Here is a 17,128-nt window from a genome sequence, read left to right on the forward strand (position 1 = left end):
GTACGTCATTGATAGTTATGTTACCATGGATAATCTTACCCTTACCTACGGTTTTGCCTTTTGAGTTGTCCCCAAAAGTTATCTTTGGTCCAATACAAATCATTACTTCTGAAAGTAGATTATTCTGTCCAGTCATGTGTCTGGAACATCCACTGTCCAGATACCATGTGGAGCTGCTTACTTTAGCTTTCTTTACCTGTTCCTGCAAACACAAATTTTAGTATCTGGTACCCAATCTACTTGGGTCCGACCTTATTAGTCCCTTAGGAACCCACATTTGTACAATTTTTGGTGATTTTGTACTTCGGGTATCCATAGAGGTGTGTGCAGCAGAGGGTCTATTATTTCTATGCATCTCAGAATGTTGTTCTTCGCCTTCTGTTCCTGTTGTCTAGCCTGTATCTCTTCTGAATAGGTCTAGAATTATAGTACTGGTAGTTTTTAACCTTCATAGGGGGTTGTTTTCCTGAGTTGAATCCTCTACTGGATCCAGAACTTTGGTCAACTCTTCCCTTAGGTTCAATATAACCAAGACCATAATTCTTTCTTTTGTTCATATGATTTACATTTCTTTCAACTTGAACAGTCGGTACTTCCGGTTCATATGCCACACTGGATTTAACAAATCGAATGTATTTTGTTTTGCTGGTATCCAGTTCTGGCTGAGTACTGATTTCAGAAGTGCTTTCATCATTGCTGAATCCGAGACCACTTCTATCTCCGGATTGCTTCTGCAATTCTTGCATCTTTTCCAATGAAATGGAAGACTTATTCCAAGCATTTACCAGAACAGAAAGCTTCTGATTTTAATATTTCATTATCTGGTAATCTGCTTTTACTCTCTCATTCTCGGTTTTCAACTTACTCATCTCCACTTTCAAATCATCGCAGCTATTCTCTTGCAAGCAAGTGAATCTACTGACTTGATTTCTTAAGTTAAGATTTGCAATCTTAACTTCCTCGAATGATTGAGAAAGTCTTAAGTACTCCCCCACCATGTCATGTAATGCTTTAATTAAATCAGTTCGTGTAAATTCGTCAGAGTCGAAGTCGAATACCTCTTCAGATGTTGAGTTTGATTCAACATCTGCCATAAGACATTTAATCTCTTCTGCATCACTTTCACTAGAATGACTTTCTGAGTCGGATGACTCAGAGCTGAAATCCGCCCATTTAGATTTGCTTTCTTCAGCAATCATCGCTTTGCAGTCTTTTCTGAACTTTTTGTCATTCCTTTTGTACTCTTTCTTCTTTTGGTCATCTTTCTTGGGCTTTGGACAGTCAGCAATAAAGTGACCAATCTTTCCACAGTTGAAGCACGCCATATCACCAGATGGTGAATCTTTCTTGAAAGTTGCGATTAGGGTTTTGGTAGGCTCGGTGATTCTTTATCATGAATCTAGAGAACTTTTTCACAAATAAGGACATAGCTTCATTGCTAATTTTTTCAGCAGTCTTTTCAGAAATACTTTCAGTAGGGGTAACAGGTACTGCTTGTGAAATGACTGCAGCAGCGGCAGTAGAAGTAATAGCAATAGCAGCAGCAAGGGCCTTGGTTGGCAGATTTGTTGAGGGATCTTCTCCACCTCTTACTTCTAGTTCGAACTCATAGGCTTTTAAGTCAGCAAACAAGTCATGTAATTCCAACTTGTTTAGATCTTTAGAGACTCTCATAGCCATTGTTTTCACGTCCCATTCTCTAGGTAATGCTCTCATTACTTTGAGCGCTATTTCTCGATTGCCGTGCTCTTTGCCCAGAGCTGCTAGCTCATTGACTAGGCTACTAAAACGTTCATCAAACTCATTTAGAGTTTCACCAGCCTTCATCTTTAAATTCTCAGACTTCTGCATTGCTACAGACAGTTTATTTTCTTTTGTTTGCTCATTTCCTTCACATATCTGAATGAGCTTTTCCCAGATTTCTTTAGCAGTAGAACACATCTTGATTTTGCTGAATGTGTTCTTATCAAGAGTTTTGTAAAGAATGTCCTTCGCGACATTATCAAGATTGGTTTTCTTCTTATCTTCGCCAGTCCATTCGTTTCGTGGTTTTTCAACCATTTGAGGTGCACCCTCAGTAACAGCAATAGCTGTATTTGGCTTTAAAATCTTTAATGGTCTGTCTGTGATGACATACCACATGTCATCATCCTGTGCTGCAAGGTGAGCTTGCATACGGATCTTCCAATCATCAAAATCTTCTTTCGAGGACATGGGAACCTTGCTGAAGTGTGCCATCTGTATGTATTTTTATGGACAAGAATAACCTGCTCTGATATCAATTGTTGGGGATCGAGGAAGAGTTTAGAGGGGGGGTGAATGAACTCTTCTCCAATTTCTTCTTTTCTTTCTCGGATAAAGAAGGTGCTAGAATCATGTTAGAGATAGTAGTTGATCTTGTCATGAATACTTCCAACATATTACAATATTAAGTGCGGAAACAATCCAATGGAGTGAATGAAAATAGTAATATCAGTAGATAGCAATTGTTTATGGAAGTTCGAAGATAAAGTCTTCTACGTCTCCCCTTCTTCTGTTTCCAGAAGGTATCACTAAAGACTTTGGATTTTACAGTACAACTCTTGTACACACCCACTTCAGCAGGGCTTACCCTTTGCCTACTGAAACTCTTAGTTACTCAACACAGTGAAAATACGATACAACAAAGTTCTGAAAAGACTCTTTTCAGATTACAAACTCTTCTTGATAAAATATGAGTACTGTGAATAATTATGAAGAGTGTAAGAAACAGTAGCACAAGATGATCTCAATAGATCAGATATCTGCTATGAAACGTGTGCTACTTTTCTTTATGTTGAACTCGAAGATGTCAAAGATTCGTGGTTTTCTTGTTTTGTGAAATACAATTGATTCTTGAGAAAGATTCAGCGCATTCTTCTATATGGGTTTGTTCCATATATATAGTGACTGAGTTCAACGTCTATAATCAGAAAATGTCTTCTGACTTCTGATAGAATCAGCTTTATTACCGAAATAGGTTTCTGCAGAAAAGCTATAAAACAATCAGTCCTGTTTTATACTAAAATCGGTAAAGCGAATTAAATGACTTCGTACAGTAATTAATGCTACAATTAATACTAGTACTAGGTGAACCTTAACGGTAACATTTAAGATTAGTTCCGTTAGAAAACATCTTCTTCTGTTTCTGATATTCTATCCGTTCTACTGCTTCTGTTTTTGACACAGTGCTTTTCATATTGTCTACTGTTCTAAACGAATGCTGCTGGTTTTTATTTTCATCGCCACAATTAATTTAGGTCTATCACAATATCCTTAAAAACTCAGTGCATTGGTTACCATTTTTAATTTGAGAAGGCATAAAAATAAACTTTAAAATTAGATATTAAATTATTTATTAGTGGAACGAGCCCCAACGAGGTATCGTGAAGCCCATGTCTCGATTGCCCAACTCGTTCATTCACATAACCTAGTTCAGTTCATGTTACCTCTCTATCTTTCTGTGCAGCCTTTCTTTATTTGATTAATTGTTTGGCACACACTTACATGGAATCACAGATGGATCGATGCAAGGTGCTTATTTTAAATTTTTTTAAAACAAATAAATAGTGCCCCACAATTGAGGATCTTAGCATATAATAATAATTTCATAAGAAATTAAGGGTGCATTCATGATCACATTCATTTGACTCATTTAGATATAGGAGAAATTATCATGTAATTTGTCAGTTTTTCATTTCTTATTAATGTGTAGGTCAATTCATCAATTAATCTGCATTTTGTTTTTCAATTTTCGTCGGAATGTTGACGTGACGTCTAATATATCATCAATGTCCACATCATTAATTTTCAGTGTTGATGAAGCAAAAAAAATGATATTACCCGATTGTAAAAGATTCAGGTAGTTTGTAAAGATTTGAGTGACCAATTAATACTCGATGGTCCAAAGAACGTACTTTATGAGATGTTATCTACATCACAAAGAAAAGTGAGTGGTATCTGGTGGTTTCAAGCCAAGATACTCCGACACTCAAGTCTGTAGTTGGTCGACAAAAGTCCCAAAGAACTAGATACTTTGACTAAAAATAGAGTTTATCTTGAAAATTAGGTGGCATGAGCTATATATAGATTTTTGGAGAGTTTTGCGAGCTTTAGCTTTTATGGACCTAGTTGAATTTATAGTCTTGATAGATTACCTTAATAAATAATTGAAAAGAAATTGAACTTGATTTGATGAACTCAATTTAGTAGGCTAAATAATAATTGGGTCATAACCCATAAAGTGTCATTATTTTTTTGTTTAATGTCATCGATTTTTAGTGTTACGTCCGGTGGGTTCCCTCCTTCGTTGTCCCGAAAATACGAGTGCCTGTACTGCTCCCGCGAGTTCCCAAACTCACAAGCCTTGGGTGGACACCAAAACGCTCACAAGAAAGAGAGATAACAGATGAAGCGTGCACAAATACAGGCCACTTGAAACTCCGCCTTTTCCTGCATGCGAAACACGACGTTTCACTGCTTCATTCCACCGGAAAAGCTTCTCCCCTCGGTCGATGTTCCACTTCCGGAGGTGGCGCAGCCGTCGTGGGTTCATGCTCCACGGGATGCACGATCATTGAATGTGTCGCGTGGCTATGAACTTTCAGCTCCGGCAGTGGATGGGCCTCGACAGCCCGTTAAAGCCCAAAAGCGTTTTGATGGGCCGACTTTCGATTACGCATTTGGGCTGGATTTGCATCTGAGCCTGGCTCCAGCCACACCATAAGTTCCACTTTTTGATTCGGTTTTGATTTTTTTTTATATATCGAAGCAAATGAAGAATCAATATTGAAGTATTTTCGCATGTATTTATAAAAATGTATGACCTTTTCAAGATTAAAAAATAAAAAAATACAACGATGTGCAACTTAATAAAGCTATGTGAAGAAACAAATTGATTGGGTTCAATTCTGAAAAAGACAATGACAATTTAGGCAAAAGGGAAATATGGCAAGCATGATTATTTGAAAAATAATTTTGAAATATGAATAAGTTGACTAGCCGTTTAATTATATTTATGAATCCACCTTTAGTACAACAATTGTCAGAATGTTCCATCAATCAAGCCTGTACTTTGGTAATTGTGAAAATTCTGTCGTCATGAGTATGGTTGAGGTGAACATTTTGCTGGCGACAATTTTTTTTTTAATTTATAATATATAAAAATATAAACAATATATATTAATTATATATTTTTTAAAATTTAAATTTTCGGATCAATATGTACCTTATTACTTTTTTGGATCAAATATCAGGTCCAACTCGATTTGACTCGAAACCGAAAACCCTCAAACCAAACATGATTTTTTTCCGGTCGAACCAGTTCAGGTTGACGGGTCGGGTCCTATTTTGACACCCTTAATTTTAAATAGGAATGTAAACGAACCGAATTGGTTCGTAAATTTTTCAAGTCGACTCAAAAATATTTGATTCGTATTCAAATATATCGAATTCAAATATGTTATAACTTTTTTCGAGCCCAAATTATATTATTTGATAATTTGCAAGCTGCTCGCGAGATTTGATATTTTAATAATATAATATAAATATACATAAAATAAATATATTTTTAGTTTTTCAAATATTTAGCAATATTTATAATAGATCGCGAACATGTTCACATCTTTCTATTCGAACTATAACCCGAGCCTTGATTCAAATCGAACTCGAACAAAAAAACTAAAATTTTCTCGAATATATCAATTTCAAGCTGAATTTGAGCCTTCAATTTTCAACATATTATGTTCGATTCGGTTCGTTTACACCTTAATTTTTTAGACTTCTGGTCATATATCATTTAATATTTTGCAATTTTAATCTTTTTCCATTGAAAGTGTTGATGTGATATCATACACACGAGCGTCATATCATTTTCAAATCAATGTCATATCACCGTCACATTAGCTCAAGTCGAAAAAATGAACGAAATTGCAAATAAAATATATAAAATAAATATGTCGAACTAAAACTAAAAATCTGACAACATATAAATATCTAAAATCACAAATATGGAGATTTACTCAACCAAAATTTCAATTTTCCTAATTTCTTTAACATATTTTGTTAAATGTAAAAATATTATAATTGCCAACTAGAAAAATTTGTGCAAGTTTTTGCGCATTCATTTCTAAAATTCTGATTATGCCTCTTGCCAAATACTGAGTGTGGTCAAGCCACTCACATGCTTGTCCCCAAGATTTATATTTTCTAAATTCATGTATGCCCTAATTTTAATATTTTCAAGGGTCAAATAACTTTATTTTTTGAACAAATTTTGGCAGCAACAATGGATCAGATTATTAGTAAGTAGTTCCCCATGTGAAGGATTCACTTCCATAATCATATATTTTATAAACATATAATATTATATTATAATTAATAATAATAAAAAAGAAACGTGTAGATTATCCATCAATTAGTTTATATTTTACAAGTGTAATCACAAAATGCCCATACCACCCTTGATTTATAACATTTTTCCAAACCTCCATAAATTTTAAAAATAATCGAAATTACGGTCCTCAAAAATATCATTTTAATAATTTTATTTATTAAAAGTCACCCTAGAATTGTTAATTTTAATAAAATCCCTAAATTTTTATGCAATTTTTTTTAAACATCAAATTTATTTATATATAAATTATTATTATTATTTTTTATTATACATAAAAAAGTTATTCTACAAAATGTTATAGTTGCATGTATTCGATACATTCCCTTGACTAAACTTAGTATATTTATAGTTATTTATCAAAAAAAATTGATGTATAGATAAAAAAAAACTACTTGTGCTAATGAAAAGCAAGAGTAGTTGTCACCCCGCACAAACACGACTCCAGAATGAAATCTTATATCAACTACTTTATATTTATTATCGTTTTACGAAAATGGTTAATTCAAGTTGATATGTGAGTTCATTACAATCACTATCACTTTAAACTTTTGTTTCCAACCTATGTGAGATAAAATCATCTGAAATCATATTTAAATATATTTTCTTATATTTGTATCACAAAAACTCATGTGAGACGGTCTCACGGGTCAATTTTGTAAAACAGATATTCTATATGGGTTACTTACGAAAAAGTATTACTTTTTATGTTAAATATCAACTACTTTATATTCATTATCATTTTACGAAAATGGTTAATTCAAGTTGATATGTGAGTTCATTACAATCACTATCACTTTAAACTTTTATTTCCAACCTATTTGAGTTAAAATCATCTGAAATCATATTTAAATATATTGCCTTATATTTGTAGCACAAAAACTCATGTGAGACGGTCTGACGAGTCAATTTTGCGAAACATATGTTCTATATGGGTCACCCACGAAAAATTATTACTTTTTATGTCAAATATATTAAATTTTATTGTAAATATGGGCATGATTGATTCGTCTCACGAATAAAGATCCGTGAGACCGTCTTATGAAAGACCTACTCTATTTGTATTTGCGTGTGTAGCCTATTTTTTTAACATAGTTTTCAAGATTCAAGATTTCATTAATTTGGATTTAACAAAATAAACAAATACAACTATATTTTAGCAATCATATGAAAGTTGAAATTTGTTTTACACTTTTGACATTTCTTTATCTTGCGGTATGGTCAAGCAAAATCAAATGAATAATTTCCAACTACTACTACTACTTCTCTCTTTCCTCCTTTTGCTAGGCCAACATTAAAAAAGAAAGATTTCGATCCGAAATTATAATTATTAAAATCGATCATGTCGAAAACCGAAATAATTAGTTCTATTCTAAAATGTAATCGATTAATCCAGAAACTAAATCAAATTTCTTCAATGGTTTTTAATTTTTTTAATTACAATAAAGAAAAATATTACAAAAAAAAAATGGATTTAATGCCGTTTGATTCGATTTACGAGTTAATTAATTTTTACGCGAAACCCACGATTCCATTTTTTTAGCTCAAATAAAACGATGGAGATAATCTAGTGGAAGAAAATGAAAAAAAATCCATATTAATTGTAAAAAAAAATCAATTATTTACAAAGGAGTAGTTTTTGTCATATTTTTTCTAAAATCATGTTTCTACGTATCTATGAATATGATAAACAACATGCAAAAATAAATCAAGTGTTACCTCTAGCCATTGAAAATTTTTAATTTCTCTGATTTTTCTGCGATTGTGATACCTTCTAAGCACTCAACACACTCTGTAGATGGTGTATATTTTTCTTATGAGGTGTGTGCTTAAGGACCTCAATCGCTGCTATTTATAGACATCTCATACCATCGATGAGTTATTGCGGGAGCCTTTATTGTCAAAGGAAGAGGCGTGACTCAATTTTCTAAAATTGAGGTGACATACATATCTTTTGTCAAAAGTTGTAGACAATGGCCGTCGTCATTTCTTACATGTTTTTTTCTTTCTTTGATATAAGCCAATTTTCTTACCGTTTCTTTATTCAAAATTCAGCTATATATTTCTAATAACTAAAATTAAGAATTATGATTTTACGAACAGACAAAGGAAATTTACAGCCATATATCAAAGACATCCATTATGCATGCCAAATTATCTTTCGATAAAAGTCACATTTCGATAATTGCTCGTAACTTTGCGGCCTTGAAATTGGTCCAGAGTTCAGACTAAAAAAGGGTCATGTAATAGTCATTTCGTTCCAATTACATAGGATTCCTTCTCTTTTTCGTAGAAGGATCGAATTGGATCCGAAGAACAGGGGTACATATTTCTCATAAATTATGCCAAAGGCCGAGTTTCCTCCTTGATTTCACCATTCCAATAAGTGCCACGATCAGGGTCAGCATAGTAGAATGAAGGGAACGACCCTAATGTTGTGTTGGCAAAGATATTATTCTAAACTATATATAGTCCAGTTTTTATATTTAGTATTTTTTTAAAATTTTTTACTATTATAATTTTGTTATTTAAGTCTTTGATAACGTGCAACCAATTTTTGAATGAATTGAATATGTACAAAATAGGAAGTTTTTTTTTCTAATGACTTTTTAACATACGTGAAAAAGTAAACAATCCTATATTTTTGGGATGAATGGAATATAATTTTCGAAATAAGATTTTTTTCCATATATTATTTACTTATTATTATGACATAACAATTTAAAAATGTTAAATCTAAGACTTCAAATAATGTAGGTTATAAAAATTAATAAAACAATAAACAAGAAGAGTAAAGGATACGAACTTGTAATTTTCAATATCACTAATTATTTTAACAATTTTCTAATTTTAGTAGAAATTATATTCTCTTCTACAAATTTATCTCTATATCTTTTCGTTAAAAAGTATTATAAAAATAATTCTATTTGGTATATTCATGCATGTGCATCTTATGTGATGATTCTCTTGTTATTTGTCAAGATATATATACACAAAAACTCATGTGAGACGGTCTCACATGTTAATTTTGTGAGACGGATATTCTGTTTGAGTCACATCTAAAAAAATATTATTTTTTTATGTCAAAAGCAATAATTTTTAAAGTAAATATGGGCATGGTTGACTCGTCTCACGAATAAAGAATCGTGATACCGTTTCCCAAAAGACCTACTCATATATATAATAACTTCAACTCTCGATACCAAAAAAAAAAAAAAAAACCTTTATAATAATTAACTAAACTTGGCATCTTGGTTTCCTTTGATAATTGATTTCTTTAATAAGAAATTAATTTCTAATAATAAAAGTATCAAACATTAAATAAATTAGTTCACTTTTCTAAAAGAAAAATTAATGAAATATTAATAATATGTTATACATACATCGTGTATATTTCAGTTGCTCATTATAAAAGAAATTTTATTTATTGCATATGAGGAAGTGTGAGCATATTAAACATGCATATTTGCTTTGTGGAAACATTTTTGAGTTGATTGATAATTGCTATTTCTATCCTCTACTATAAATATCAGGTTCTTTACTTGCATTTACTATCTTTTCAGATATTAATTCACATTTAATACTCTCATTTACTACACACCAATCATCACAGCCATCACTTGGCTACATTGGTTTTATTGCTTGAGTACCCTGCTGACTTAAGCATCGGAGTGGCCATGCCGGACTCCCCTCCAGCGCCCATTCACGTGGTTATTTTCTTATTCACAGATCCTTCAAGAAGCTCGAGAAGTTACAATCCAAGTCCAGCGTCTAACTCATATTTTCTTCAATATCCTGATAGTTTACCCGGCAGAGTTCTTGACCCGACTCGTCCGTTTCGTCCGGGTTGCATCATTGGCGCCGTCTGTGGGAAATTCTGAGTTCTAAGACGTTGATATGGCTCCTACCAGAAGGACAGCAAATCAAAACAACACTCATGTTCAAGGAGAAAACAACACTCGTATCTCTGGTGCTGATGGTCCTCCCCTTAATGGTCCTCAGCCTACCATTCATTTAACCCCCGAGGAGTTACAGAAGATTATAACTGATGCTGTTAAGATGGCCACGGCAGAGAAGGCCACTTCTCACCATGCCAGTCATCCCGAGCAACAACATGAACAGCCGCGAAGGGAAGAGAGAAGGGAAGAGGAGAGGGAATCAAGCGCGGGTTCTAAGTCTCCCACTGTTGCAGAAGAATTGGAAGAATTGAGGAAAAAAGTGAAAGTGTTAGAAGGACATGTTGGTTCTAAAGGCAGAGCTCCAGTTGCAAAAGGTTGTCCATTTTCTGACATCATTGTTCGAGAACCATTACCCGGGCATTTCAAGTCGGCTAAAATCAAGGACTACGATGGGAGTTCTGACCCCGAAGAGCATCTCTCTCGTTTCGAAAACATGGCTATGTTGCATTGTTATGGGGACCAAATTAAATGCAAAGTGTTTCTAACCACTCTGATTGACTCGGCACAAAGGTGGTTTGAGGGTTTAGCTCCTCAGAGTATTCTCTCTTTCGAAGATTTTCAGAAGGTGTTCTTACATCAGTTCAGCAGTAGCAAGAAATATAAAAGAACCGCATTTAGCCTATTCGAGGTAAAGCAGCGCTCGGAGGAAACTCTAAGAGCTTATATCAAAAAATTCAACCGAGTAGCCTTAGACGTGCCTGCTTGCGCGCCCGAGACGAAAACTACTGCTTTCACGCAAGGATTGCTAGAAGAGGATTTCTTCCGCTCCCTCACAAAAAAACTACCCGGAGATTTCGAAGATCTTTTGTCCCGGGCAGAAAAGTACATCAATATGGAAGAAGCCCATCACCAAAAGAGAGAAGCATTGAAGAGAACAAGGGGAGACCGGGCTGTCAGGCCTGAGGAAAGAAGTAACAAGAGGAATGGTTCCGGGCATCTTTCTCATGTTCCCTTGAGAAATGCCCGGGGTATGGAAGTTCAAGAATGCAGCTCGGATGTGGCCCCACTCTCTAATCTCATAGTCCGGTCGGTCTGATTAGAGAAGGTCAGATATTGCACCCTACATAAAGAATGCTCCCACAACACGAATGAATGCCGATCCCTAAGGAAGGGATTTAAGAAGCATACTGAGCCGGAATCTCGCCCTATTCGGGAGGAGCCCAGGTCGCTGCCCTGGGTATCACGACGACCTGGACCGAATGTTCCTAGGAGATCGGCTGACATCCCTAGTGGAAGCAGGAGAACAGAAGGGAACTTTAGGGAAGAAAAAAGCAGACAAGTGGAACGAAAAGACCTTCCCCCTATCCGAGGAGAGATCAAAATGATTTCGGAAGGATCTACTGATGGTGATTCCAACCGAGCCAGGAAAGCAAGGGGTAGAAGAGTGTGCTTAGAAGTTGATGGGAGGGATCGAAGTGAGCCGGTTATTAGTTTTGGCCCGGAAGACCTCAGAGGAATCAGCCTACCTCATAATGATGCTCTGGTTATTCAGGCCCGGGTCGCTAATTATGACGTGTTGAGAGTTTTTGTGGATAATGGGAGTTCTGTTAATGTTATTTTTAAGGAAGCCCTGGTCCAGATGGATTTACATGAATATCCACTGGAAGTAGTTGCAACTGCTCTGTTCGGCTTTGCCGGTCATGCTGTATACCCTGAAGGGGAAATCACTCTACCCCTAACACTTGGAAGTGGAGATTTGAGGAAGACAATTATGACAGTTTTCACCATAGTAGATGCCCCATCTTCGTATAACGTAATCCTTGGAAGGCCAGCTATGAACGAGATGATAGCTGTAGCCTCCACTTATCACCAGAAGATCAAGTTCCTGATACGAGGGCAGGTGGGAGAGGTTAAGGGAGACCAGCCCTCATCCCGGAAATGCTATGGTGAAACAATCCGAGTAGATCAGAAAAGGGCGAGAAGGGAGGACAGGGGAAAGAAAGTGGCTCAGGGAGCAAAGGAGGTAGAAGGGAATGAAGTAAATTTTGTTGCAGAAGACGAGCAAGAGGTGGTCGAAATAAAACCAGGAAAAAGTATCCGAGTGGCTCGAGACCTGGAAGACTCCACCCGGGTAAAACTCCTAGCCTGTTTAAGAGCTAATATCTCTATTTTTGCATGGTCCCAACAGGAACTTGTGGGAATATCACCCAAAGTAGCCGAGCACAAATTAAACATCATCCCTGGATCCCGACCTATAAAACAGAAGAAAAGGCACTTCGGGCCCGAAAAAGACAAAATTATAGAAGAACAGGTGAAGGAAATGTTGGGAGCCGGCCACATCAGGGAAGTCCAATTTCCCACATGGCTCTCCAATGTGGTCCTTGTTCCTAAAGCCACAGGGAAGTGGAGAATGTGTGTAGATTTCCGGGATCTGAACAAAGCTTGCCCGAAGGATTGTTACCCACTTCCTCGAATCGATCAGTTGGTGGATTCAACTTCCGGCTTTGAGTTACTAAGTTTCATGGATGCATATCAGGGTTATCACCAAATCCCCATGGCCCGAGAAGATCAAGATAAGGCCAGCTTCATCACTTCTGGGGGCACCTTTTGCTATGTGGTCATGCCATTTGGATTAAAGAATGCCGGGGCCACATACCAACGCCTAATGAGTCAAGTCTTCCAAAAGCAGATAGGCAGGAATATTGAGGTATATGTGGATGATATCTTGATTAAGACTCGAGAAATATCTTGTTTTATTGATGATTTGACAGAGACTTTTGCCACGTTGGAAAAGTATGAGATTAAGCTCAACCCGGCCAAATGTGTGTTCGGGGTCAAGAGTGGAAAGTTTCTGGGTTTCATGGTTACAGACAGAGGAATTGAAGTCAACCCGGAAAAGATAAAAGCTGTGATTGACATGCCCTCCCCTCAATCTACTCGGGATGTACAGAAATTGACCGGGAGGATTGCTGCTTTGTCCCGATTCATCTCTCGATCTGCTCACCGGAGCTATCCTTTTTTTCAAATCCTCAGAAAGGCCCAGAAGTTTGGTTGGAATGAAGGGTGCGAACAAGCTTTCCAAGACTTGAAAAAACATTTATCCGAATTACCTGTTTTGGTAAAGCCAGAGCCGGGGGAAAAGTTGTGGATTTATTTGTCTGCCACTGAACATGCTGTCAGTTCTGTTCTCATCAAGAAAGAAGGGACAGATCAGAGGCCCGTGTATTATGTTAGTCACGCCCTCCGAGGAGCAGAGTTGAAATATAGTGAAATGGAAAAAATAGCTCTAGCTCTGGTAATGACTGCCCGAAAATTAAGGCCATACTTTTTGTCTCATCCGATAGTGGTCCTCACCAATTCCCCACTCGGAAGAATAATGACACATTCGGAAGTCTCAGGAAGAATGGTGAAATGGACAATAGAGCTGGGGGAATACGACATTAAGTATCAACCCCGGACCGCTATCAAAGCTCAGGCTCTGACAGACTTCTTGATAGAAATGATCCAACCGATAGAGGAGGAGGTATGGAGAGTCTTCGTTGATGGTGCTTCAAATCTATCCGGATGCGGAGTTGGAGTGGTCATAGTAGCCCCATTCGGAGAAAAGATAAAATTGGCCCTGAGAATCGATTCCCGGATTACAAATAACGAAGCTGAATATGAAGCTGTTTTGTCAGGATTACAAGTCGCCCAAGAAGTTGGAGCCTCCCGAGTAATTATTTATTCTGATTCTCAGTTAGTGGCACAACAAATTAAGGGTGCTTACGAGGCCAAAGATGAAAAAATGCTCAAATACTTGAAACTCATAGCAGCCCGAGCTGCCACTTTTACCGACTGGAGCATCGAAAAAATCCCCCAGGGAGAGAATGAGGAAGCTGATAGTCTGGCCAAGTTAGCTGCTTCTATGTCCGAAGTAAGTACCCGGGAAATCATGTGTTTTACCCGATTGGTACTATCTGTTGATGAGGCATCACCTACCCAAATAAATTCATGGATGACTCCCCTGATTGAGTACATAGTCCATGCCAAGCTTCCGACTGACCGAGTTCAGGCTTTAAAGATAAAGAAGCAATCACTCAGGTTCACTCTATTGAACAACACTCTTTACAGGCGATCATACATGGGTCCTCTATTGAAATGTATCTCAGAAAATGAAGTAGAGTACATCCTCCGGGAAATTCATGAAGGATGCTGTGGAGAACACTTGGGAGGGATGGCCCTGTCTCGGAAAGCCCTATTAGCAGGATTTTGGTGGCCCCGGATGGATCAAGATGCCGCCAGACTAGTCCAAAAATGCCAGGGTTGCCAACACCATTCCAATTTTCACCATCGCCAAACTGCAAGTATGCAACCAATCTCCGCCTCATGCCCTTTTGATCAATGGGGTCTAGATATAGTGGGCCCCTTCCCCATGGCCCGGGCACAAAAAAGATTTCTTCTAGTGGCTATTGATTATTTCTCCAAATGGGTGGAAGTTGAGCCATTAGCCAGGATTACTGAAGACGAAGTTATGAAATTTCTTTGGAAAAGCATTGTTTGCAGATACGGCATCCCTAGGAAGCTAATTTCCGACATTGAAGACAATTCCAGGGAAAAAAGATCACCTCCTGGTGTCATGAAATGAAGATTATTCAATTCTTCACCTCAGTAGCCTACCCTCAGGCTAATGGCCAGACGAAAGTAACTAACAGGATCCTCGTGCGAGCACTGAAGGCCCGGCTCCATGGGAAAGGAAAAGATTGGGTGGAGGAATTGCCAAGTGTCTTATGGGCTTACCGAACTACTCCTCGATCATCTACACGGGAAACACCCTATAGCCTTGTCTATGGGTCAGAAGCAGTCCTGCCAGTGGAGATCGGGCAATCTTCTATTCGGATATAGTCCTACCCAAATCACAATGATCAGTCCCGGGTCATTGAACTTGATCTGGTTGAAGAAAGACGAGACAGAGCTAACATTCGAATGGAAGCTTATCGTAGCCGGGTAATGAAATCCTATAATAAGAATGTTCGGGCGCGAAACTTTCAGATAGGGGACTTGGTCATGAAAAAGGTGAAACCGGTGGGCGATGTAGGGAAATTGGAAGCAAAATGGGAAGGACCCTTCAAAATAATTCAAAGAATCAGTTCTGTAGCAGCTTATTATCTTGAAGATTCTCTGGGACAAACTCTCAAGAGGCCATGGAATGCTTTTCATTTAAAGAGATATTATGTGTAGAAAATACTTGTATCTACTGATTTCTACATCAAATAAAAAGATTGTTCGAGAAAGCGTTCAAATACTTTCAAGTCCAGGGACCCGTACCCCGGTTATACTTTCAAGTCCAGGGACCCGTACCCTGGCCCGATGGACCCGTACCCTGGCCCGATGGACCCGTACCCCGGTTATACTTTCAAGTCCAGGGACCCGTACCCTGGCACGGTGGACCCGTACCCCGGTTATACTTTCAAATCTAGGAATATCGGGGAAGCCGTTATCAAATGCGATGAAGAGATCTCATTAACAAAGAAGATATTTACAAAGTGCCCGGAACCTGGGAGAAAACTCGTTTTATTTGGGATCCTGCTCCTTGTTCTGCTCCTCCTCCTCGTCTGGGAGAGAGGCTGATGCCTTCTCTAAATCTGAAAAATCTTCCCGGTCAGCTGGGACCAAACCCGCCTCCTCGAATTGTTCCAGGCACTTGTTGAAACCCTGTTCAAAGTACGGAAAGGCTTTCTTAGCCAACATCAGCTTAAACTCAGGAGATTATAAAAAGTTGGTCATCTGCTCCTCCTGAGCAGTCTTAAGAAGGGATACGGCAGCCTGGAGACCATCAGCTCGAGCACGGGAGGACTCGGTTTCCTCCCTTAACGCTTGTGTCTCTGCTCGGGCCACTGTCAGCTCCGCCCGTATCAAATCCATTTGTTGCTCCCAGACAGCCCTCTCCCGAGCCAACACATGCTCGTGAAGCTCGCTCAAACGGCCCACCTCTTCTCGGAGTTTAGCATGCGTCTCCTGGGCCGAGGTAGCCCGAGCATTGGCCCCTTTAGCTACGTTAGCTACTCGCTCGTAAGAATGTACGAGCATCTGAAGGCCCTGAAAATATTGTTCAAAATTGGGGATAAAGCGAGAAAAGAGAAAGAAAGGGAGAGAAGAAAAAGGGGGGGGGGGGTTACAATTTCCTGAACTTACAGAAAAAACCCGGGACGTTCCTTCGCAGAGAAGCATGTTGGGATGGAGTCCCTGAAGGTGTGCCACCTCGTCAAGACGAAGAAGGCCCCGGATCATTTTAAGAAGGTCCGCACTGATATCTTCCCCGAAGATGTTGGGGATAACCCAAGGCCTTCCCCCAGAGGGCCTGGTAGAAGACCCTGTCATAGGAGGAGACCGGACGACCTCCTCGACGTCATCCTCTACTGCCACCACCGGCTCTTGGATGGTTTTCCTCTTTCATTGATTAAGAGGAGCTGGATCCTCTTCGGTAGCTGGGACGGTGGATTCTTCCTGGGGAAGAATGGGTTCCTCACGAACCATCATTTCTGCTTCGTCCCCCTGTCCTTCAGTTTCCCGGGCTTCAGCCAATGCCCGGGCTTGGCGTTCTTCCTCCTCTTGAGTTTCCCGAGCTTTTTTCTCAGCACGGGCTCTTTTTTGTTCGGCTTTTCTTTTAGTCGCGGCCTCCTGGAAACTCGCCCTGATCATGTCCTCGGCTGCATTACAAAAACAGCATGTCAGATGACCAAGCAAGTGAAGGATACATAAAGGGAAATAATGGTAAGATAATACTTTACCAGCCTGCGACCCGGGGTGATTGAACTCATCTATTATCTTGTCCACGTGGTCT

General features: G+C 38.3%; 1 protein-coding gene and 1 pseudogene across 1 annotated transcript; both read left to right on the plus strand.

The window, feature by feature from the left end:
• Nucleotides 1–4,282: 4,282 nt before the first annotated feature.
• Nucleotides 4,283–4,744, plus strand: LOC142521879 (zinc finger protein GIS3-like; annotated as a pseudogene).
• A 5,562-nt stretch (nt 4,745–10,306) lies between these two features.
• LOC142521880 (uncharacterized) lies at nt 10,307–14,932 on the plus strand. Its single transcript, XM_075625053.1, has 2 exons — nt 10,307–11,394; nt 11,476–14,932. The coding sequence occupies exons 1-2, from the start codon at nt 10,307–10,309 to the stop codon at nt 14,930–14,932; spliced, it is 4,545 nt and encodes a 1,514-aa protein (XP_075481168.1).
• The last annotated feature ends 2,196 nt before the right edge of the window (nt 14,933–17,128 follow it).

This window comes from Primulina tabacum, chromosome 13 (assembly GCF_025594145.1).
Source record: "Primulina tabacum isolate GXHZ01 chromosome 13, ASM2559414v2, whole genome shotgun sequence".
NCBI lineage: Eukaryota > Viridiplantae > Streptophyta > Magnoliopsida > Lamiales > Gesneriaceae > Primulina > Primulina tabacum.

Excerpts from the sequence above, each read along its gene's own strand:
- LOC142521880 (XM_075625053.1), top strand. The coding sequence starts at position 10,307 with ATGGCTCCTACCAGAAGGACAGCAAATCAAAACAACACTCATGTTCAA. Across the intron at positions 11,395-11,475 it reads CTCTCTAATCTCATAGTCCG|GAAGGGATTTAAGAAGCATA; the intron begins GTCGGTCTGATT and ends CCGATCCCTAAG.